Here is a 25254-nt window from a genome sequence, read left to right as displayed (position 1 = left end):
AATGTCTAGCACAGCCTTGCATTATTTCTTAACACGTTTCAGAAATCTTTCGATAAAATGATGTGTTCTTTGGAAACCTCACATACTCAACCTTGGGTTAATAATGGAGGAATTTGGTGTCACAGACAACGTGCTCCTCTAACAACAGAGCCCATGACGTGGTGGATGAAGGGGGTGGCTGGGAGGAGTTGCAGGGAGATATATAGTGAGGGTTATAGGACCAGAAGATAGAAGAACTTTCAAATACAGTCATTAATCTTGACACTAGCAACATGATAGCCATGACTTATAGCTCCCTGGCTGTCGGCTTCTTCTGCCTGTTAGCCCTTTCCTCCGCATGCTACATCCAAAACTGTCCGATCGGAGGGAAGAGATCAGTGCTGGACATCATGGACGTCCGAAAGGTAAGTTGCCAACCCTTCAAAATACTTTTATGATCTCTTTGTTTTTGGAGTCTTAGCTAGGCAGGCATGCTCTTACATGGAGTACAGTGAGGATGATTTACTAAAAATGTTGAGAACCTTCAAACCTTCACTTATCCACTCATGGGAAAAGTACATTTCTGTTTACCTTATTAATGTGCAGATGCTTTCCATATGATTGAACAATTGAAGTAAATATTTACACAATTTAATGGGGTTGATTTACTAAAGGAAAATAGGATGTTAACTTTGCAAGGAAATTTTCCCTTAACCACTTAGGCTCCAAGAAGGTTTTACTCCCATCATGACCAGGCTATTTTTTTTGCTATTGGGCAGTGCGCTACCTTAACAGACAATTGCGCTGTCATGCAGCACTGTACTTAAACAAAATGTATATAATTTTTTTACACAAATAGAGATTTCTGTTTGGTGGTGTTTGATCACCTCTAGGTTTTTTATTTTTTATTTTTAAAAAAAAAAAGACTGACAATAAAAGAAAAAAAAAAAAAAAATATATATATATATATATATATATATATATATATATATATATATATATATATATATTCTACTTTCTGCTATGAAACATATCCAATAATAAAAAATAATAAATAAATACATTTATAATAATAAATAATAAAAAAAATTAAAAATCTAATTTCTTTAAAAATGTTGGCCAAAATGTAATCTGCTACATGCCTTTGGTAGAAAAATCCTGATAAGTGTATATTGATTGGTTTGTTTGATAGTTATAGCATCTACAAACTATGAGATATATACTGGAATTTGTATCAATTTATTTTTTTTAGACTAGTAATGGCAGCGATCAGCGACTTATAACAGGACTGTTATGATGTGGTGAGCAATCTGACACTAACTGTTGCTGGGAGGAGCTGACTGACATCACCGGGGACAATATTACAGTGATCTGTGCTAACAATATACACTGTTAATCTATTAAATGACACCGGGCAGGTAGGGGTTAGCATCTAGGGCGATCAAGGGGTTAAATGTGTGCCTTACAAGTGTTTACAGTGCGTATAGAATAAAATCACCCCCCCCCCTTTAAAATAATCATATTTTGTTGCTTCACAGCCTGAAATGAAGACAGACCAAGTTTTTGTTTTACCCAGCCGTATTTGCTATTGCAATTTATAACATCCAAGTAAAAGATATGACACCAAAATGTCAGGAAAAAAAATAAAAAAAATAAAAAACAAATTTACTGAGTTGGAAAAAGGATCAGCCCCCTTATGTTACCTTTTTTATTTTGCTTTAATTACATCTTTAGTCTGTTGGGATGTCTCTACTAACTTTGCAATATTTGCTCACTCTTCTTTGCAGAACTGCTCAAGTTCAGTTAAATTGGATGGTGACCATTTGTGGACTGCAATCTTTTTTTCCAAAAAAAAGGACTGCAATCTTCAAGTCATTCCACAGATTTTCAATGGAGTTTAAGTCTGGGCTCTGACTAGGCCATGCAAGGACATTCACCTTTTTCTCCTTCAAACACTGTGTGGTAATTTTTTGTGTGTGATTTTGGTCATTGTCATGTTGGAAGGCAGATTTTTTTTTCAAGATTTTGATGGTATTTTGACCCATCCATTTTTCCTTCTATCCTGACAAGTGCTCCAGTCCCCCCCCCCCCCCCATAACAGGATATTACCACATCCATGCTTTACTATAGGAATGGAATTATTTGGATTGTGAGCTGTATTGGATTTCCGCCAGACATATCGTTTGGTGTTGAAGCCAAAATAATTACATTTTAGTCTCATCTCACCTTTTTCCATATGGCTTTAGAATCTTCAAGGTGCGTTTAAGGTAGTCAGATGAGACTAACATTTAATTTTAAAAAGTTCCCACTGCAGATAGTAAATACAGTGTATCTTGGACATGGTATGAAAATGTTATAACACTTATTGGGTTTTTATTTCTGAAATGTAAGAAAAATAATTTGGAAGGGTTTCTTATAATTTTATTAAACGGTTATACATTGAGTTACATCCCGCAAAAACACACAACAATTTTAAATATTGTTCAGGCTACTAAAATCAATACAGGCCCACTGAAATGTATTTCAAACCCAGTGGGTCTGTATGGATTGTAGTAAAAAATATTTTGATATTCTATTTCTATATTTTTTTAGTTTTTTTTAGTTTTTTTAATTTTATACAGGGGGGTTAAAGTATAGTTTTTTTTTTTTTTTTAATTAACAAAATTATAAAACATTTTTAAATGTTCTTTTTTAGACTTGGCAATACTCCAACCTAAAACCCTACCAAATTATTTTTCCTATATTTTAGTTATATAACAAAAGGTAGATATTTTTAATATTTGTATTTTAGGAAGTATAATTAGCTGTGAGATGGGTCAGTGTCATATAAACTACTGTTCAGATTATTATTGCTGTCTTGGCACTTGCTAATGAAAATCAACCTTTCTTTTTGTCCTGGTGACCATTGACATGAGGACAGGAAGAGAAGGGAAATCCTTCAAGCTGTCACCGAAACAGGGGACATTTTCCAAAAGGACTTTTTTTGGGTGATGATTTGCTTCTCTTTATGGAGATTTACAGGGTATAAAAAACATAAAAATTTAAAGAACATTTCTGAATACATATATATATATATATATATATATATATATATATATATATATATATATATATATATATATATATTTTATTATTTCAATCTTCAATAGACCCTCCAGCCCATCCCAGCACCCCTTGACATGTACGTTTAGTACTGGAGGTGCCGGAACTGCGTTCCCCCGCATTCACGCTAAAAAAGTACAGTTATCTTTTAGCTCCAAAATATAAGTATAATTTATGTATGTATTATATAAAAAATAAAAAATATTAAACTATGTAAAATCTGGAAAATTCATAAAAATTTTATTTATACGTTTTTAAAACATTCATGTAGAATAACTACTCACATATTAAACAGTATTGGGATTAGTCTTTTGCAATCCATGTACAGAAGAACTGATTCTCGGGGAGGGAGAAGCATGTTGCAGTGCAAGGAACATGCTGATAGGAGGCGAGAACAAAGTAACAGAGAGATGACATCGTCAATGTGCTGCTTCTCTTTTTATAGAACATATTTGTTTTGATGCCATCTTCTATAGCCGTGAATACATGATGCTCATACATGATGCTCATACATGATATTTTAGAGCTTGCATTCTGTCTCCCAGCAGCGTCCTCTAGTGGGGGCCAGGAGAAGCTACTGCTACAACATAGGAAGACTGCAGGCACTAGTGTATCAATTTTTTTTTTTTTTGCTATTTCTAGGGGCAATGCTATGTAAAAGAGATGCATACTTCCGAACTGGTGAAAGGGGGTAACATTTGTGGCAACAAGTAGGTGTGGCTACATTGTTCTAAATATGGGGCATAGCTTAAAGTAAACTTTGCAGAAAAAATGCAATGTCTGATTAATAGAGAAAAAGTTAATAATATACTAAACTGTTTCAGCATCCACCCCCAGCATATAAACAAGACTAAGGTTATCCTTCTGGTGAGATTACCGGGAATGTGGAGTATTCCAGACTTGTCAGAAGGTGCTCCTGCACTGTGATGTAGAGGTTTGGGCTGTATGGCATTTCCTGGGTATTCTTTGGAAAGATAATGACTTTGCCCCATGCAGTACAGGAGGCAAGTTATTTTTTTATTACTTTTTTTTACTTTAAAACTATGCATGATGGGGAGAACAGCCCAGATATATTAGGCAAACCTTGTGATCTACTGCCACTTTAAAGAGGCACTAGAATGCAACAGTTATTATAACAGTTGTCTATTACTTAGCAACCAATAACTATTAAAACAATAAACACCTTGGTTGAAGGTTTGTACAAAGTAGTGCATAGAACACAGGGGTCAGCATTGTATAACATACTATGTATTGTATACAGTGCAGGGGTATAGAACATACACTTTAGTGTATAGAGAAGGGGTATTCAAACTTTCTAAGGAAAGGGCCAGTTTACTGGACTTTGCCCAGTGGGAGTAAATCATGGCAAATCTTTAGTATTAGGGTGAGCAGTAGTTGATGTCAATGCAAGGAATAGTGCCCCGTATTAGGGTGAGCAGTAGTTGATGTTAATGCAAGGACTAGTGCCCCATATTAGGGTGAGCAGTAGTTGATGTCAATGCAAGGAACAGTGCCCCATTGTTGGGGTCAGTGGCAGGAAGTATGCTACATCGTTGGTGTCAGTGGCAGGAATAATGCCTCAAGGGCTGGATAAAATCAAGGAAAAGGGCACATCCAGCCCCAGGGCTGCAGTTTAGAGACCACTGTTATAGAGTGTAGGGGTCAGGGGTGTATAACATACAACATAGCGTACTGAGTGCAGAGATCAGGGGTATATAACTTACAATGTAGTTTATAGAGTGCAAGGGTCAGAACTAGGTAATGTACAACATAGCATATACTATGCAGCAGTCAGTAGTATGTGGCATGGTGACACTTATACAGCTGGTCAGTGGGAGGGGAAAATTGGCCTGGTATTTGTGGTCAGTGGCAGAAAAATGCTCCAGAGTTGGTGTCACTGTAAGAAAGTGGTAGACTAGTTGCAGGAGGTAGGCATCAGTCTTGAGTAGTAGAGCCCCTCTACACACACTCACACCCATACAAGCCATCCTAAAATCCAAAAATTGAGGCTAGCCCATCTCTACCACCTGCCACCTCCCCCCACAGAGGATCCCAGACATCCAGATATCAGTGTAGGTGAGTCGTCAACTCCACACCCTCCAACTTTCCTCTTCTTTCTGACTGTCCTCAGCACTGCATTTGTTCCATATTAGATTGGGTCTTACCTCTGTCCCCCAAACCATAAACAAGCAGACAGTAATGGATCCCCAGTAAGTAAGTGGTGCATTGGGGTGCTGGCCAACAGAGGGTGATCCAAAGCTGGAAGTTAGTCAGTCAGCTTGGCTAAGGGGGAACCCTTTGTGTGTAGTACATACAAATACTATTCAGGGGTTAGTGCTCAGTGTTGGATCTAACCTTCCAGCACCCTGAACAGGGACACTGCCTGGGCCAACAGGACCCAAGGATATTTTTAAATTTTGGGACAGCCCCATGGGATTCAAGACAGTTTGGACACATGGAGATGCACTATATGTGCAGTTATTTAATCCAGCCAAACCATGCTTTTCTTTGTTTTGGTTGGAGCAGGGAATGGTTGGACTCTGTTTCATATTTTTATTTTGTATGTGTGTCCCTGTAAGGGTAATTTCCCCTGACTTCCTGTCCTGGGGACCAAATAGGAGGTGAGGGTATCTGTTAATGGGGACAACAGAGCACTCACCTTTCCTTACCATGCCAACATTTTTTTTTTTTACTGTATATGTCCCTAAAGAAGCAAGGAAAAATCTCCCTTATGGCTACAGAAACATCAATCAAACCTGGCAGAGATTTGAACTGTCTCCAATTCAGTCCAAAACTGAAAAAAGTTTTAGCTTGGATTTTGCTTTATTAATTGACAGTAATTGTAAAGGTAAAAATATATTTTTTATTAACATAATAAACATGTCATACTTATCTGCTCTGTGCATCAGTTTTCCACAGTGCAGCCCCAATCCTCCTCTTCTCAGGTCCCCTGCCTGTGTTCCTGGCTCCTCCCCCCTACTCAGTGCCCTCATAGTAAGCTATACTCTGGGGGCAATTATGCGGACTCTCTACCAAGCTGCACCCTTTGTGTCCATTTATACACACTGTGCGGCTCGGCCCCACCCCTTGCACTCTCCTGTGGTTATTGTAGCAGCAGGAGCCAATGGCTTCTGCTGTTTCCGTTGAGCCAGTGGGGAGAGAGAGAGCAGTGATCCTGCTCTTGTGCACAGCACTGGACTGACATCGGGCTCAGATAAGTATAAGGGGGGGGGGGGGGGGTTTACATTACGTAAACTTTTTTTTCCCACATGTTATACAAGACAACATTCGTTTCAACTATGTTTAAATGAAAAAACTGGAAAGAACAGACACCAAACCAGTGAGTGCAAAATTCCCTACTAGGTGGGAGCAAAACACTAAAGAGCTGCGTCGGGGAACACTCAGCAGTAGTAATTCTAAAGAAAATTAGTCAGATTAGTCAGAAAGAATGGAATTGATGTAAAAGGTGGGGATCAGAACTGCAAAACTCATAAATATGAGCTAGAGAGAGGAAACATTTAAATAAGAGAACCCAAAGTAAAATACAAGACAGTAATTTAGAATGAATAGAACAATTAGTCAATAGTGATTACAGTTTTAGTTTCGTACTTATGAACAAAAATATTAAAAGGAGTTTGAAAACAGTTTCAAACATAAAGGATCAATTAACCCCAAAGGGATATTTTAGCTATCTGTATAACCTTGATGGCCAAAGCATCTCACTTCTTGTATGTCTTGGATGATCCAACAGCAAGATCTCCTATCCATAATTCTTGACTTTTGTATCTGTCCACCTGGGAACTTGGGACGTTCCCATCCACATTTGCATGTTCCAGCTCTTCTTGCTACATTCTCCATTCTATGAAATAAATAAAATATCCAGCGGGAGTGGGAATCCCTCATAATGACCACAAAAGATGGATAACATGATTGTTAAACAATTTCTGTTATTTATTATTAATTAATTGCCTGTCCTCAAATTTACAACACTTTGATTTACTATTTCCTAATATTACAACTAAGATTTTTATCCAGACTCTACAGACTCAATAAGCTCGCCTTTCACTTTTAAGTACTCAAGGAATGGGACTAATGCACAGGAGTCTGCTTATGGGAACCTTAAAATTAGTCAGCTATTCACCCCAGTAATAAAACATAAATAGAGACAAAATGGCACAAATTTTTACCTGAATCCACAGTCATGTGAGGCACAAGGTCTTCAGTTATCTTTCTTTGGGAACACAGGGTGGGCTCTTCTTTTGGTTGCCCATTTCACTAGGCAGGAGTATAGGGTATGCTGCTCCAAAGCCCTGAATTGGGTCACCCTCATGTTGAACGCCAGCAGGGGCTTATCCTATGCTCCACTGACTGCACAAATCCAAAGGAAAAGACTTGCTGCACTCTCAAAAGTAAAAAAAAAATCAAACACTGGTAATTTATTCATTTGGACAATGTGAACAAAGAAGAAGGCCTGAGAAAAGGTTCCAGGTGGTCCTAGAGGTGTCCCCTGCAACAGGAGGAGGACTCTCTCAGAGTGCAACAGGTCTTTTCCTTTTGGATTGGTGCCTATGTCGCTACCTTGTGAAGTAGACGCTTCTCATTGGCTGTTCATCGGTGGGGTCCTCTCAGGTTCCTGAAGACTCCGGCAGTGGTGTGATGATGTCGCGAAGAGTGGTGGTATCAAGATCAGCCAACAGTGTGCCTGGACTGCAGCGGTGGATCACTGGTCTTAACTCTTGGAAGAGCCACCATGGAGGGTCATCTGACAGCGGATTCAGGTAAAGTAATTTTAGTTTTTTTTAATAAGTTTGTGAATGGGTGGGAGTAGGGTGGGTGGGAAGTTTTGAGGGTGGAACAATATTTGCTTGGGGGAGGACTTTAAAGCAAACCTGTATTTTGCCAATTTGCTGCCCTGTTTACCTGTTAGAGCGTGTGAAAGACCTGGGTTCAAATATGGTGGCCCATTGAACATTAATGAAATTATTTTGAACCAGGAGCAAGCCTCAGAAAAGCAAGCAAAAAGATAAAGCATGAGGCAAAGAAACATTTCTCTATTATAGTTGTAGGCCATTGAAATATCATCAGATTGGGTGATGTGGGCACAGAAATACAGTAAAAATCGAATTTGTGGGGCCCCAATATATGACTGGTCATGGGGGTTACACTCTTTAGGAAAAACGCTGCCAGATTTGATCAGCAAAGTGGTAATTTATTTCCAACTGCAGCGAGGGAGAATACGCAGCATTCCCTTTTTTTCAAATGAAGCAATGCACATCTTCAATAAAAAGAGAAAAAGCTGAAAAAGTTTTCTAAAGACATTCAAAGCACCATAAATTCCAGATAACACAGAATAATGTGCTGTAATTGCATGAACAATGAATCAACACAATGAGTGTTGAATGTGTACAGCATTATCCTTACAAGTAGTCTTAAATCTCAGTTCCTCATGAGATCTTAGCGGGCTGCATTGATTTATTCTAACATTACACACTGTTTGAAAAGCAAAATTATGAGTTTAAAGTGTTAAAAAATTATATATCAAGTGTTAAAAAAATAATATAAAATAGCATCATGCTGGGGGCCTTGTTGATTACAGATTTAGCAATAATGTGCAATGCCAAACTGCTGCAAGCAAGGCCAGCATCTACTCAAGAGACAAAACTATCATTTTACCACTTAAAAAAACTCTGGTTTGGCCAAATCTAGAGTATGCTTTCCAGTTCAGGTCACCAATCCTCAGGAAGGATGTGCTGGAACTGGAGAGAGTCCAGAGAAAGGCAACAAAACTAATAATGGGGCTGGAGGACATCAGTTATGAGGATCGACTTCCAACATTAAACTTATTCTCCCTGAAGAAGAGACACTTAAAGAGGTTGTAAAGCCACCTTAATAACTTGTACCTATAGGTAAGCCTATAATAAGGCTTGGTAAGCCTATAATAAGTATTACCTATAGGTACTGTAAATATCTCCTAAACTTGCACCGTTTAGGAGATATTTACATTGCATGCAGCCCATGACATCATCGGCACATGCGCTCTGAAGGAATGGCCACCCGTGCCGTTCCTTCAGAGCCCTGTGCCATGAATGTCATCGCGCATCTGGCCAAACAGGTGGCCGGAGGAAGCAGCCCAGGAAGAAGGACGGCCGGACATGTCTGCCATGTTACCGGTGAGCGGGCAGCACTGCGGGGGCTTCGTTCTAAGGTAAGTATTTCATAATGGGCTAGTATGCGATGCACTCAAACCAAGGAAATTGGACCGCACTCAGAAGTAGATGAAATCAGAAATATCCTTTATTCCTCATGAACAATAAAAGCTCATTATGCCTTTGCCTTTCAGGTTTTTATTTATTTTTTATTTTCTGGGGTTTACAATCTCTTTAAAAAAGGATATGATAGTGATATCCAAATCTTTGAATGGTGATTCTAGCATTGGGAGAACTATTTTTTAATTTGAGATCTCAAAAAAAGATGTGGCTACAGACAAAAGCAGTTCAGTTTGAAACTGCCTAATGGGCTCCTAACTGTTATGGCATTAAGCATGTAGAAATCCCTTCAACAGTCGGTGGTGTTAGCAGAGGGTGTAGATAAGTACAAAAGACATTTAGATATGTTTAGTGGACACAATGTTCAGGGATATGGAAAACAATAGTTACACACACACTATTGGATTGAACTGGATGGACCAGTGTTTTTATTTAACCTTACCAACTATGTAACTATGAATCAGCCACAGAGTTCATATATCTCTTGGGGAAAAAAGAAAGTAAGCTTCTCTCACCAGCCATGGTCAGTCATTACAAATGATGCCACCTTCCTAAAAGATTTTTCACTAATATACTGTAGATCTCAGAAGTTGCACAGATCTATAGATGTGATGAAGTCATCATGAAAGATCTTGTAATGTAGGCATATACATTTTTAAACTGCATGAGTGGTAATGTTTTTAAACAAGCAAAAAATTGGGGGAGCAAGCCCTGAACATGTATATCTAAAGCCAGTGCAGCTATGGACCAAGCAACATGTATATTAAAAAAGAAAAGCGCACACATGCAAAAGAAATGACTTTCAAATATGGAGACAATCCATAAATAAAAATGGGGATTTAGTCCCACCATATGGCCATATCATGCTCAAGCCCGATTGGTTATTTATGGATTGTCTCCATATTTGAAAGTCATTTCTTTTGCATGTGTGCGCTATTCTTTTTTAATGGTAATGTTTTTGCCTATAGAGAAGGGAAGACACTTCCAGGTGGACAGGAACAAAGTCAAACACTATAGTGGGGAGATTTCAATTCTGTAATATCCAAGACGTTCTAAAACCCAGGAGCTTAACCCTTCTTTTATTAAAATGTCACTTTTCTGTTGAGCAAATCCTTATTTTTTTTTTTTTTTATTAATTTTAATTACCAACTTTTTTTTGATAAAATTAATTTTGTCTTACATACAGCAAATGAAGTAACATCTTTAAAGTCAGAGATAGCATCATTCCTGTTAAGAAATGAGTGGGACTTATGGTGGCCACGCATACAGTATTTCAGTGCCGTTTTTTTAACTGTACAATTTTCCAACAGAAAAAATAGTCCAGTAGAGTTAAAAAAAAGTTGCATGTGTGGGCACCTTTCATGTGCCTTACTTACACTGCCAGCCACTGAAGGGAACTTGGAGCATCATTTTCCCCAGGAAGTGAAAATATTATAATATATATAATAATACTTTTAGCCGCCAAGCATGACTGTTAACATGGCTTTATCTTATATAGCTGAACAATAATTTTTGTGTTTGTGGCATATATCCACTTTTACCCATAAATCACTTTGTACTGAAGTCTCTGGTTCAAATATAAGAAATAATAGAGATACAAGTATGAAAGCAGAGCCCTGTTGAGTCTTTCCTACTATGAGTATGTGAAGGACATCAGTAAAGGTGCATTGTGTACTGTATGTACACTTTATAAAGAACTTATGAATACCAGTATTCTTGGAATGTAGTTTTGTACTGCAGTTCAGCAACCAGTACATAGCAACGTTGTTCAAACCCTTTACCAGTTGAAAGGTCAAAGCGATTTCTTATTTTATATTATTTTTTTGCTAAGCACATTGAACATCCTGGTAAATGAGCTGCATAAAGCAGCAGTTTTCTTTATGTCTTGCATGAAGAGAAGTCTGATGCTTTATAATCTCCTGATTATAATCAATTATAATTATAATCAATTCTTCTGATTGAAAAAAAAATACTATTTAACATAGGCAGCAGCCATTATAACTAAAGAAACTTGACATAGTAGACCCCGTAAGTGGCCAAATAAACAGAACAAATATACATGTAAAAAAGCCCTCTGAAAGCACACTAAGTGATATAAACTTTACAAAAAAAAAACTGAAAATACTAAAAAAAGTGATTGTAGTGGAAAGAATAGTGGGATAGCAAAACTATATTAACTCTTGACGCCGACCTAACTTTGGACTGGGCTTTTTTCCGTGGGGCCACATATGTGCGCATATACCTTTGTGCTGGGAGCGTGGCGCACAGCGTACTCCCAGCACAGTGACTGGGGTCTTACTGAGAGCCCTGGCCCCATACTAACGATCGGGACCCAGAACACCCAATTCTGGGGTCACCTGATCGCTGTGATAGCCTCTGATGTTTTCTCTCTCTGTGAATGGAAGAGAGAGATGCATCATATCTCTCTCTTTCCTTGCAGAGAGAAAAAAAAGTGTGTGTAAAATAAAAATAAAATAAAATAATGAAAAAATAAATAAATAAATAAATAAATACCTAGTGCAAGGTTTGATCTAGGTCAGTGCCAGGGCTAGTGTCTGGGTCAAGGTCAGGGTCAAAGGCCTGTATTTTTCTGGAAAGGATTTTTTTTTTAATTAGTATCAGTGTCAGTTAATGTCAGTATTGGTGTGTTTTAGGAAGGATAAAAAAAGCAAAATGTGCATTATTGTTTCTGGGCTGTACTACAGTTACAAAAAGCAAATAGCATGTGTATGCTATTTGCTTTTTGTAACTGTAGTACAGCCCAGAAACAATAATGCACATGTGGTATCGCTGCCATTGTCAGAAGCAGGAGAATTTATTTTGGGTTGTTCCTTGGTGGAAGGTTATGTAACAGGAGTATACAGCTAAATTAAAAAAAAAATATTATTTTTTTTTTTTTATAATAAAAAAAAATCAGGAGATATTCATTACCATTTATCACTAAATGAAAGCCCAATTTGTCATGAAAAAAACAAGGTATTGTGGCATCACCTGGAAAGCCTGGATGGTGGATAAATTAGCAAAACAAAATGGTTGATTCTAACAATGCCTGTAGTACTACAAAGACAGAAAAAGTCAAGCTGTGCAGTTTAGACCCACCTTCTCTCCCTTTATCTCTTTCTCTCTGTTCTCCTGTAACTAATGATAATACAGATAAGTGTGAAACTGGGAATGTTAATTGTCATAGGTAAGAAGTAACAGGAAACATCTGTATTGCTTGCCAAACTAGTTAGGAAAATGTGTATCTGTGACGTAACTGCTGTTATATATGTGATGTACAAGTCTTCTTCGCTAGCGAATAAAAAGGTTTGTTTTCCTGAATTTTGCATCTGGACTCCATTTCTGGTTTCCAAAAACTGTTTGCTGCTATATTTCTTGGTGCATTGGCCGGGAAACCAGGTGTAAAACCTGAGACGAGTGGCTGTTCCACCGCAACTCGTGGGGATCGGTCCGGAGTTGGCCCCTTGGATCATGCCTATTCTAAGACACCACTGGACAAATTGTCTGAATGGTGTGCATGAGGCGCTGTGTCGAGAGTCTTGGGCCCCTTACCAGATTCTCAAAATCTTACCCTAACCTGTGTCTGTCTTGATGTCTCTAGGCTACAAAATAGGTGGGAACCAGTCAGTTCTATCCCCCCTAGAGTGTATGATCAAAACATTTCAGAAAAGGACGCTCAAAGGTAACAGAATAGAGTTACTGCGGTGTCTGCATCTTTAAGTGTTAAATTTCTAAACTAAAAAGTTATCGGCAGTATTTGTCAGTGCATGCCAGCCCTCCAGTGAATAAAAATAGACACTGACACCGTAATATTTAATGCTTTGCTTAACTGCTGTTCTGCTTTAGGATGGGTAAAGTCCCTGTTAAGGGACCTCTTCCCAGTGTACCTGAACCTCTGCATAAAAAGTAATAAGTAATATTATAAAGAAAAGGAAAGAGAGCGGAGCAAATGACATAGGAGTTATATATATATATATATATATATATATAAAAAAAAAAATGAACATGTAAAGAGTATGTTATGAGAATCTCTCCCTGGAATGATTAATATGTAGACCAATGGATTGATAATCTAGCAACATGGAGTGAAAAAGTGTCCCTTTCCACGGGATAAAGCAAATGATGAGATCCACATGAATATAGTGAAGGGATTGTGTTTGGGGGACAAAGAAGCATTCCCATGGTTTTCAGGAAATCCAGAGTGGGGCATGAAGTATTTGAGAGCAGGAGGACTAAATTGGTTGCAATATGCCCCGGGATATACTCCTGAGCCCCCACAGGTATTTTCTAATGTTCCCTCAGCCCCTGGGCCATCCCCAGCTAGTAATGCTGCAGTCTACTCCTCTCTCCCACTACAGAAAGAGGATGATTAAGGACCAAATCGTACTGCGACTATACCCACACAAGCACGTCCTGCCCCTGTTCAGCAAGTAGAACAACAACTCCCAGATAGCCAGCATGGTGCGGGAGGGGAACAGGGAGCAAGAGGAGAAGAAATTCAAAGGGAAGATAAGGGTGTGGCAAGTACCTCATCGCCTGACCCCACAATGGTGTATTCCCCCTATTACATTACGATCAGTGCAGAAAGTGGGACCAGTTATGCAATTTCTATATATTAAAATGGGAAATTATGTAGTGATTAAACCCATGGAAACACCTGAACTAAATGATATCATAATTGACAGAATCTTGGGATATGACTTGGACTAAGGGTTTGACTGGACAAAGGTGCCCATGACTGGACACTGGCTTGCAATTTTGTTTTTGTTTGATACATTGACTGATACACAAATGAAACTGTTGTATCTTCAGGAAGCCCCAATTTGTAATAGTAAAAAAGCATTGGTCTTTGGATTGTAGAAGTTTCAAAACAATGAGACGTGTTTGAATATTGAAAACGATGAGCTCAGATTAAAAAACTGCAGAAACATAAGATATGCGTGTATGCATTGAGCTCTTTGTGTTGTGTTAGCTAACTAATGATGAAGAAATGTTGCTTGTATGAAGATGTTGACTGCATTTTGTTTTCTCTGTAGTAAATGTGGCAATGTTACCTGAATTAAGACAGAAAGGTAAAGCTAAGTATGGCTGATTTGTAACATACGTTTTGCTACCTTTGTTTGACGGTCTATGTAAGTTTATTATTCGGAGAGATAAGTAATCACATTAAGGTAAAGTTTTGTAAAGTGGTACTGTATATGAGAAGAATAGAAGCCTTTGTAGAAAGTTTTTGTATGTTTAACTAAGAAATCATTTGTACAGCCTCCCCCATACATAGAGGGACATGTCATGGGCAGGTATGAGTAGAGAGCAAGTCTCGATGCCCAACCGTGTAGACTGGGGGAATCAAGTTTAAGTCATTATGTTGCACAGGAAGATGACTAGACCCCATCAGTCTTCAGTCGTCAAATTGTTCCCCTGGGCTTGGCACTCTCGGCATTAGCAGGGTGGAAACGGACACAGAAGTGACCACTGGGCGCACAGGTCAAATGTCCACTTTCACCCCAAAGACTCCCAGTGCCAGAAACCGAACTCTTACCCCGTCTTTCAACTCAGGTTTGACAGACTTTTATCCGCTCAATAATTCAGACTTATAGTCCCACTTTGGCGGACTACAGCAGCTCCTACTGACAGAGGAGAGACACAGAATAAGCCAAGAAGGTTTAAAGTATGTTGAAGAGTTAGGAAAAAAACAGCTGTGATGTGACCCCATTGGGTGGGTTTCAGATGGGAAATGAAGAGAGAATCTGACTGTAGAATGAAACAGAAAGTTGACATGTTAGCAGAGGCACCGAAAAAAAAAAAACTCAGAAAGGCAGAGAACGCACAGACAGGGATTAAAGGAGAGAAAAGGGAAGTTATGTTTCAAAACTGAGCAAGAACCAGTGTGCATATTGCAAAGGAGAGGGACACTGGAAACGAGAGTGTCTCCAGAGTGGACCCAGGAGGCGGGGACCAGACCCTGTGAGGAAGGAATCATGGGGGGGGGGGGGGGCAGGTTCAAAATGGGCAATATGAGAGTAACAGACAGGAGGACAAGTATGCAGACTGGCGGGTTCTGTGTACCCAGATGAGGACCAGTACTGAGATCAACCTGGCTCCATCCCATTAGGCCCCCTCAAGCCCTTGGTCACTTATACAAAAGGGGGCCATAGAACTGAACTCATGGTGGACACAGGAGCCCAATATTCAGTGATGACCCGACAAATAGCCCCCATCTCTGACAAACAAATCACCATTGTCGGAGCCACAGGAAGTAAAGTTAAAAGACCCTTTTGACAACAAGAATTTGTAACTTGGGTGGACACCAAGTTTAACATCAGTTCCTGTATATGCCAGACTGCTCTATTACCCTGCTAGGCAGAGACTTACTCACTAAACTCAGAGTACATATATAATTCAGATCTGATTGACAGGCTGAAAATATATGGGACATATATGGGACAGAAATCCTGGAACTCTTGGAAGCAGTATGGGCCCCCTCTGAAGTTGCAGTGATCCACTGGAGGCCATCAGAAGGGAGACTCCCAGGTGGCTAGAGGCAACAGAACAGCAGGCCGAGCAGCCAGGGACATAGCATTCCACAACAGATAATGGCCCCCCTATTCCCAGTACCACTTTCTGAATGTGATCCAATCTACACAAAAGCAGAACAAGAATAGATAGAGACTGAACCTGGAAAGTACAGGGAAGACCAGTGGTACCACCTGCAGGATGGAAGAATTGTCACCCCAGCTGCAGTACCAACTGAGTTAGTGAGGGAATTCCACAGGGTAACACACATGGGCAAAACAGCCATTGAAAAGGCCCTAGAGAGATATTTTTACATTCCTCGGCTACCCAGACTGGCACAAGCTGTAGCCAGCAGATGTATACAATGTGCCCGAAACCACCCCAGACAAGGGCCTGTGCCAACTCCTGGAATACAAGCTGTAGGAGCCCCACTGATAGAAGGATTACTGGTTGACTTCACTGTAATGCCTCCCTCAGGAGGATACAAATATTTGCTGGTGGCTGTCTGCAAATAATCGGGCTGGGTAGAGGCCTGGCCCACACGAACTGAGACTAAAAAAGAAGTGGTCAAATTCCTGCTCCATTAAATCAAACCAGATATGGAATCCCCTCATCCATAGGCTCAGACAACGGCCCGGCCTTTGTTCACAAGTGCCTGAAGGAATTAGGAACAGCACTAAAGGTCATTTGGACTACATATCACGTATCAACCTCAAAGCTCTGGAAAAGTGGAAAGGATGAATCGCACCCTGAAATTGCAACTGGCCAAACTCTGTCAGGGAACCCAAATTAAGTGGACCTTGATGCTACCTATTGCTCTGCTGAGAATTTGGAGTACTTCAACAAGGAGGACAAAATTGTCCCCTTTTGAAGTACTGTATGGTAGGCCCCCACCCCTAATAAAATAAATCAAGGGAGACTTACACCAGATGGGGGGGAACCGTGAGCTGTTACAGAATATAGGGGAGAATATGCAGGACATAGGGAAACAGGTCCAGGAAAAACTCCCTATAAGTCTGTTAAACTCAGTCCATCCCTTTGTGCCAGGAGATAAAGTATGGGTGAAAGAGTGGAACACAACCACCTTAGGGCAAAAATGGAGGGGTCCTTATACTGCTCTGCTTTCAACCCCCACACCCATTAAGGTGGCCGAGGTGACCCCCTGGATACACCAGTCCAGGGTAAAGCGAGCTGCTGACCACACAGACTCCTGGCTGAGTAGAGTAGACCCTCAGGACCTGTTAAAGCTAAAACTGACCAGAGAAATTAGAGGGAAGAACTCCAGTCCTGCTCCTGACACACACACCTGGAAGCTGTAAGGCCTGCACACAGCAAAAGATAGTTGGACTGCAGCCCTGCTCCCAACACATACCTGGAAGCTATTGGGTCAATGCACAGTGGAAGAAAAGGACATCTAATATCTGCTAGCTCTGCTCCAGTCACATCCGGACAGTGACTGGTCAATGCACAGCCGAAGCTGGGAATATTTACCAATATGATGTTTGTTAGAAATGCTTTAATAAGTTTACTGGTAGCCATAGTAATAAAACTGGTCATACCTGTAAGGGGAGAGAGCAAATCATGTGACCCGTGTATCAAAACTATAAAGTAGGCTCCAAAGGAATTAATCTGCATATTTACCAAAATAGGTTTGCTTTAGACTACCTGCTAGCTGCAGAGGGAGGGATGTGTGGTAACTTTAATCTAAGTAATTGCTGTCTGAAGACTGATTACCACGGGAAAGCTATGGAAGAGATTACTGACAGGATAAGAAAGCTAGCTCACGTACCCGTACAAACCTGTGATGGGTTTAATGCTGGCAGTTGGTTTGGGGGATTGGTTCCCAAATGCAAGTGGGCTAAAATGCATGTTAGGGGTAGCAATGGCAATACTGGCCACCTGCATTTTCCTTCTTTGCCTAATTCCCCTTGTGACTAGGATGATCCGAGGTTTCATTGAGGTCACTGTAGAGAGGAAGGCAGCAGCCCATGTAATGGCCATGTGGAAGTACCAACCATTAGCTCCCTGGGATGAACCAGAACTCCTTCCCACATCCCAGAGGTTTCCCCTCTGAATTCAGTGTTTTGCAATGATGTTATGTGATGCTTAGTCTCCACTCAAACTCTCGCTACGATAGCATCAAAGGGGGGAATGTGGCATCACCTGGAAAGCCTTCTAAAATTGTGGATAAATTAGCAAAACAAAATGGTTGATTCTGACAATCCCTGTAGTACTACAAAGACAGAAACAGTCAAGCAGAGCAGTTTAGACCCAGGGCCGGCCTTAGGTGATCAGGCGCCCTGTGCGAGCTAATCCCGTGGCGCCCCCCCCCCCCCGCGCGAATTTTCTTGCACCTTTTTTGCACTTTATTTTACTTTTCTTTTTTATGATCACTAATAACTTAGCCCCCCTTATATAAGAGCCCCCCTTACATAAGAGCCCCCCTTACATCAGAGACCCCCCACACAAAGCCCCCCTTAAATCAGAGACCCCCGACACAGAGCCCCCTTACATCAGAGACCCCACACACAGAGCCCCCCTCACATCAGAGACCCCCAACACAAAGCCCCCCTCACATCAGAGACCCCCCACACAAAGCCCCCCTCACATCAGAGACCCCCGACCCAAAGCCCCCCTCACATCAGAGACCCCCCACACAGAGCCCCCCTCACATCAGAGACCCCCGACACAAAGCCCCCCTCACATCAGAGACCCCCGACACAAAGCCCCCCTTATATCAGAGACCCCCCACACAGAGCCCCCCTCACATCAGAGACCCCCCACACAGAGCCCCCCTTACATCAGAGACCCCCAACCCAAAGCCCCCCTTACATCAGAGACCCCCCACACAGAGCCCCCCTCATATCAGAGACCCCCCACACAGAGCCCCCCTTACATCAGAGACCCCCGACACAAAGCCCCCTCACATCAGAGACCCCCCACACAGAGCCCCCCTCACATCAGAGACCCCCCACACAGAGCCCCCCTCACATCAGAGACCCCCGACACAAAGCCCCCCTCACATCAGAGACCCCCGACACAAAGCCCCCCTCACATCAGAGACCCCCCACACAAAGCCCCCCTCACATCAGAGACCCCCCACACAAAGCCCCCCTCACATCAAAGACCCCCAACCCAAAGCCCCCCTCACATCAGAGACCCCCCACACAGAGCCCCCCTCACATCAGAGACCCCCGACACAAAGCCCCCCTCACATCAGAGACCCCCGACACAAAGCCCCCCTTATATCAGAGACCCCCCCACACAGAGCCCCCCTCACATCAGAGACCCCCCACACAGAGCCCCCCTTACATCAGAGACCCCCGACCCAAAGCCCCTCACATCAGAGACCCCCCACACAGAGCCCCCCTCACATCAGAGACCCCCCACACAAAGCCCCTCTTACATCAGAAACCCCCCACACAAAGCCCCCCTTACATGAGACCCCCACACAGATCCCCCCTCATATCAGAGACCCCCCACACATCAGAGACCCCCGACACAAAGCCCCCCTTACATCAGACCCCCCCTCCCCACGGAGCCCCGCACATCAGAGACCCCCTTACACAAAGCCCCCCTAACATCAGAGACCCCCCCACACACACACAAAGCCCCCCTCACATCCTCACATCAGAGTCCCCCCCACAAAAAGCCCCCCTTACATCAGACCCCCCCCCCTCCCCACGGAGCCCCCCACATCAGAGAGCCCCCCCTTACATCACAGACCCCCCCCACACATAGCCCCCCACATCAGAGAGCCCCCCCTTACATCACAGACCTCCACACATAGCCCCCCTCACACAGAGCCCCCCCTTACATTTTTTGAAGGAGAGAGATGTCACTTACTTTACTTTGTCTGCAGCTTTTTTTTTTCTTTAAACTTCCCGCCCACACATCCCCGGGAGTGTGGGCGGGCGGGAGGAGGAGAAGGGGCGGGGCGAGGAGGAGCTGACGATCTCTCCTCCCTCCCTGCACTGACGCCAGAGGAGAGATCGTCAGCTCCTCCTCGCCCCGCCCCTTCTCCTCCTCCCGCCCGCCCACACTCCCGGGGATGAGTGGGCACTGGGCAGGAAGTCAGCGTGGATTCCGTGGAAGGATCGGAGGCTGAGCTGTGTGAGAGATACACAGCTCGCCTCACTGCAGCAATAGGTGATCGAGGCACGGCTGCATAGCGGGAGGTAAGCGGCGGCCGCGGCCTGTGTTAACCCTGTCCAGGCCGCAGTCGCCGCTCACCTCCCGCTGTGCAGCCGTGCCTCGATCACCTATTGTTGCAGTGAGGCGAGCTGTGTATCTCTCACACAGCTCAGCCTGATCCTCTGCGAGCTGTGATGGCCGCACGGCGCCCTTGTTGCCCATGGCGCCCTGTGCGGCCGCACAGCTCGCACACCCCAAAGGCCGGCCCTGTTTAGACCCCCCTTCTCTGCCTTTATCTCTTTCTCTCTGTTCTCCTGTAACTAATGAGAATACAGATAAGTGTGAAACCGGGAATGTTAATTGCCATGGATAAGAAGTAACAGGGAACATCTGTATTGCTTGCCAAACTAGTTAGGGAAATATATACTGTATCTGTGACGTAACTGCTGTGTTCTGTGATGTACATGCTTATTTGGGCACTTGGCACATTGACTCGAGTCGTTGCTAAGTCTTCTTCACTAGTGAATAAAAAGGTTTGATTTCCTGAAGTTTGCACCAGGACTCCATTTCTGGTTTCCAAAAACTGTTTGCTGGTACAGTATAATCCACCTGGATGCACAAAGTAGTTGCAATGATATGTACGGTTTTACTAACACATGTAAAAATTGTGTTTAGGCATTTAAATTTAGTTTACCCTTAGGCGCGAAGGGGTTAACTTAGAGTTTACAAAACATATAAAAGTGAAAAAATGTCCACTTATAACTCAAAGTCCATGGGATGATTTCATTCTTTACTGAAAGATCAAATAAAACAGTGCATCCTTCACTAGTGTAATGGGCCAGCACCAAAAGAGAATGTTTGAAAGCTTACCTCCTAAATTTATAGAAGGGTCATAACTCGCATAAATAGGAGTTCCCTGGTACACTGTAGGATGCACAACTTGATAATAGATCAGGTTCAAAACTGCCCAAAGATATTAGATTGTTCTCACATTAAGGGTAAAGAGGACCTCCAAGGCCCTTTTACAGGACTTCATCTGGTACCAAACTTCTTTGTTTTGGAATAGTGAAACCCGCCTTGCTTAAGTCTTGAGAAAGGCAGGATGTGCCTTGCCAGAAAATTGACTTTAATTGATGATCTATGATGAAAAATTCTTCCTGTTGTAGGTCACATTGAGTACACTTACACTGCCTGATCCATATTTTAACATACTTTTTCCATGGATTGCACCCAAGCCCATATTCCTACAGGTGCATACAGTGGCCCACCCCTACTCAATATATATATATATAGGATAGATTTCCCTTCACTTCCCATCCCAGAGTAACAGCAGAAGGTAAGAAGAGATGCAAAGCGATACCCCTTTCAACAGTTGTCACCAAAACAGATATCCCTATGTGACGATCACAACAAAATACATTGTAACAATAGAGTTATAACATGTTTAGGAATAAAGTGTGCAACTGCTATTTGCAGGCTTAGTTCAAGCAGAAGCCAATCAATAGATTCACTGATAATACCTGGGAGAGCATGTTCCCCAGGAGGGGAACAAGTTTAAAACAGTTAAAAGTTTCTTGTGAATTTCTATGTGTCCCCGCTAGCTTTTAACATGGTTGTAAAGGCTAAAGGTTTATTTTACCTTCATGCATTTTATGCATGAAGGTAAAATTCCTTCAGTATGCAGCTCCCCCCGCAGCCTTCCCTAATACTTACTTGAGCCCGATAATGATCCAGCAATGTATCCGAGAGCAGCTGCTCTCCTGGGTCTCTGCCTCTTCATTGGCTGGGAGACAGCAGCGGGAGCCAATGGCAATCACAGCCAGTGAGAAGAGAACGGGGCTGGGGCCGAGCCTTTTTCTGTACATTTTATGAACACACAGAGCAGGGAGCTCTGAAACAAGTCGCTTGCTACGGGGGAATTCGGAGAAGAGGAGGAGCCAGGAGCACCGGCACGGGACCCAAGAATAGGGGAATTGTGGCTGCTCTGTGCAAAACCATTGCACAGAGCAGGTAAGTATGACATGTTTGTTATTTAAAATAAAATAAAAACTACCTTTAATAGCACTTTAACCATGTTCTGCTCTGTTTACTCTAGTGCATTCCCTGTGGTCCAAGAAACAAAGGTCACTGCTTCGGTCCCAGTATCTGCTGCGGTGAGGAGCTGGGCTGTTACTTTGGCACCTCGGAGACACTTAGATGCCAGGAAGAAAATTATCTGCCTTCACCCTGTGAGTCTGGAAGGAAACCATGCGGGAACAATGGTGGCAACTGTGCGGCTTCTGGCATCTGCTGTAACCACGGTGAGATCCTGCAGAAAATGTGCAGACATAACCATTGCTTTAGAAGAACAAAAAGTCAAGAATTTGCTGCACTCCTTGATTTTTCTATTGTAGTATCAAACTCACAACACAGTAATAACAGGAAAAATAAAAGGTGATGCGTTTTACTCTAAATACAGCGCTGTACTTAGTGTGAAACGCGTCACTTTACATTGTCGGACTATTTGTTCTTCTATGGTCTTACAGACGAGCTGTGCAGCACCCTTGAGTTACACTCACAGCGAAGAGGCTTTGAGAGTTCACCTGGAGCAGGACTAAGTTTGTATCACATTGCGGATAACTACTGCTTGTATAGCACTCAGACTGGCCAGAATCAATTCAGTAATTGAGTGAAAAAATGGGAAGGTGCAAAGGGCCGCCAGGAAAGAATGTTCCCTAGCAGGGCTGCTGGCACTGCACTTAGATAGTTGATGTTCTAAGACAAGGGTCTCCAAACTTTTTAAGCAAAGGGCCAGTTTTTTGTCTTCTAGACTATTTGGGGACCTGACTATGGCCATTGGGAGCAGAAATGATCCTGGCATCAGTGGGATTAAACAATGCATCTTTGTATTAGGGGGAGAAATAGTGCCCCATCATTGGTGTTAGTGGCAGAAATAGTGTCCCATCATTGGTGTCAGTGGAAGAAATAGTGCCCTATCATTGGTGTCAGTGGGAGAAAAAGTGCCCCATCATTGGTCTCAGTGGGAGAAATAGTGCCCCGTCATTGGTGTCAGTGGGAGGAATGGTGCCTCATCATTGCGATCAGTGGGAGAAATAGTGCCCCATTGTTGGTGTCAGATTGAGTAATAGTGCCCCATCGTTGGTGTCAATGGGAGAAATAGTGCCCCATTGTTATTGTTAGTATCAGGAAAATTGCCCCATTGTTGGTGTCAGTTGAAGATATAGTGTCTTGTATCAATGGAAGGAAAAGTACCCCAAGGGTCAGGTAAAGGCAAGCAAAGGTCTGCATCTGGCCCCCCGGGCTGCAGATTGGAGACCCCTGTTCCAAGACCATGTTTCCAAATTAATTCCTAAACATACTTGCAACCAGTCATGATCTTAGGATCCATTAACGCTACTGTGATACTTTAATGCATGTTATGCCATGCAATAATGTGCATTGTGTTAAGCTGAAAAAAAAGGTGCATGTAACATCTCTGGGAGCCTAAGCTGTCATTGGTGGTATCCATTTTAAAATGTTATAATTCTGGCTGCCAACTGCTTGTTTCAATATGTTAAGCCACTGACCCAGAACGAGTACGCTGACCAAAGTTTTGAGCGTTTGTCATGGGTAGTAATTTTTTATCTCTGAACAATGAAAAGTCACTGTCAATAGAATTTGTCTTTCATTGCTTAGGGAATCATGCACTCAATTATGGGAGTCACTATGGGAGCTGGGGGGCACTGTGGGAGGTTGAGGAGTACTGTGGGAGCTGGGGAGCAGTGTGGGAGAATGAGGTGTACTATGGGAGCTGAGGAGCACTGTGAGAGGTTGAGGGGTTCTATGGGTTCTGGGAGGCACTGTGGGAGGTTAAGGAGTACTAAGGAAGCTGGGAGGCACTGTGGGGGGGGGGGTTGAGGTGTACTATGGAAACTGGGGGGCACTGTGGGAGGTTAAGGGGCACTATGGGAGCTGGGGAGCACTGTGTGAGGTTGAGGAGTACTATGGGAGCTGGTGAGCACTGTGGGAAGTTGAGGAGTACTATGGGAGCTGGGGAGCACTGTGGGAGGTTAGGGGTACTATGGGATCAGGGAAGCACTGTGGGAAGGTGAGGAGTACTATTGGAGCTGGGAGGAACTGTGGGAGGTTGAGAAATACTATAGGAGCTGGGAGGCACTGTGGGAGGTTGAGGGGCACTATGGGAGCTGGGATGCACAGCGGGAGGTTGAGGAGTACTATGGGAGCTGGGGAGCACTGTGGGAAGTTGAGGAGTACTATGGGACCTGGGGAGCACTGTGGGAGATTAGGGGTACTATGGGAGCAGGGAAGCACTGTGGGAAGGTGAGGAGTTCTATGGGAGCTGGGAAGAACTGTGGGAGGCTGAGGGATATTATAGGAGCTGGGAGGCACTGTGAGAGGTTGAGGGGCACTATGGGAGCTGGGATGCACAGCGGGAGTTTGAGGAGTACTATGGGAGCTGGCATGCACTGTAGGAGGTTGAGGAGTACTATGGGACCTGGGAGGCACTGTGGGAAGTTGAGGGGCACTATGTGAGATGGGAGGCACTGTGAGAGGTTGAGGGGCACTATGGTAGCTGGGATGCACTGTGGGGGGTTGGGGAGTATTATGGGAGCTGGGAGGCACTGTGGGAGGTTGAGGAGTACTATGGGAGCTGGGAGGCACTGTGGAAGGCTGAGGAGTACTATGGGAGCTCGGATGCACTGTGGGAGGTTGGGGAGTACTATGGGAGCTGGGAGGCACTGTGGGAGGCTGAGGAATACTATCGGAGCTCGGATGCACTGTGGGAGGTTGGGGAGTACTATGGGAGCTGGGAGGCACTGTGGGAGGCTGAGGGGCACTATGGGAGCTGGGGTGCACTGTGGGAGGTTAAGGGATCTGCAGCTAGCTGGAGGCCTGAGAGGAGGGAGGCTGCACTTGACAGTGGGCCACAGCCACATAGGCTGAAAATTACTGCTGTAGACTAAACTTACCATATGTTTTTCCTACAGAGAGCTGTACCGTGGACCCGGCCTGTGAACAGGACTCTGTATTTTCTTAGTTCTTGCACATACAAACCACGTCTCTCATCCAGTGCAAACCAATCAAGAACATCTCAGCAAGACGGCACCAACACATTGAGCAGGATACAAACCGCCAGAGTATAGGTGTACTGTATGATGAATAAAGTATCTGATAACAATATACACAAGTCTGCTCTCAAATTACTTTATTATTTAACCAGCGTTACTTAAAGCAAAATTAAACCCTATCCATCACCGCC

At 42.9% G+C, this 25254-nt stretch overlaps 1 protein-coding gene across 1 annotated transcript; it reads left to right on the top strand.

Moving 5' to 3' along the window:
• The first annotated feature begins 217 nt into the window (after window positions 1–217).
• LOC309567622 (mesotocin-neurophysin MT) lies at window positions 218–25182 on the top strand. Its single transcript, XM_082273036.1, has 3 exons — window positions 218–404; window positions 22090–22294; window positions 24983–25182. Exons 1-3 carry the CDS (start codon window positions 273–275, stop codon window positions 25030–25032), a joined length of 387 nt encoding a protein of 128 aa, XP_082129162.1. The 5' UTR covers window positions 218–272; the 3' UTR covers window positions 25033–25182.
• Window positions 25183–25254: the final 72 nt, after the last annotated feature.

Source organism: Pelophylax lessonae, assembly GCF_965119305.1.
Source record: "Pelophylax lessonae genome assembly, chromosome: 1".
Taxonomy (NCBI): domain Eukaryota; kingdom Metazoa; phylum Chordata; class Amphibia; order Anura; family Ranidae; genus Pelophylax; species Pelophylax lessonae.
The sequence above is the reverse complement of the archived record's forward strand: the minus strand, read 5'-3'. Positions and strand labels throughout refer to the sequence as shown.

Bases quoted from the DNA above. Each gene is read 5' to 3' on its own strand.
- LOC309567622 (XM_082273036.1), top strand. From the start codon at position 273: ATGATAGCCATGACTTATAGCTCCCTGGCTGTCGGCTTCTTCTGCCTG. The intron at 405-22,089 runs GTAAGTTGCCAA...TGTTTACTCTAG, and splicing joins ACATCATGGACGTCCGAAAG to TGCATTCCCTGTGGTCCAAG. The intron at 22,295-24,982 runs GTGAGATCCTGC...TTTTTCCTACAG, and splicing joins TGGCATCTGCTGTAACCACG to AGAGCTGTACCGTGGACCCG.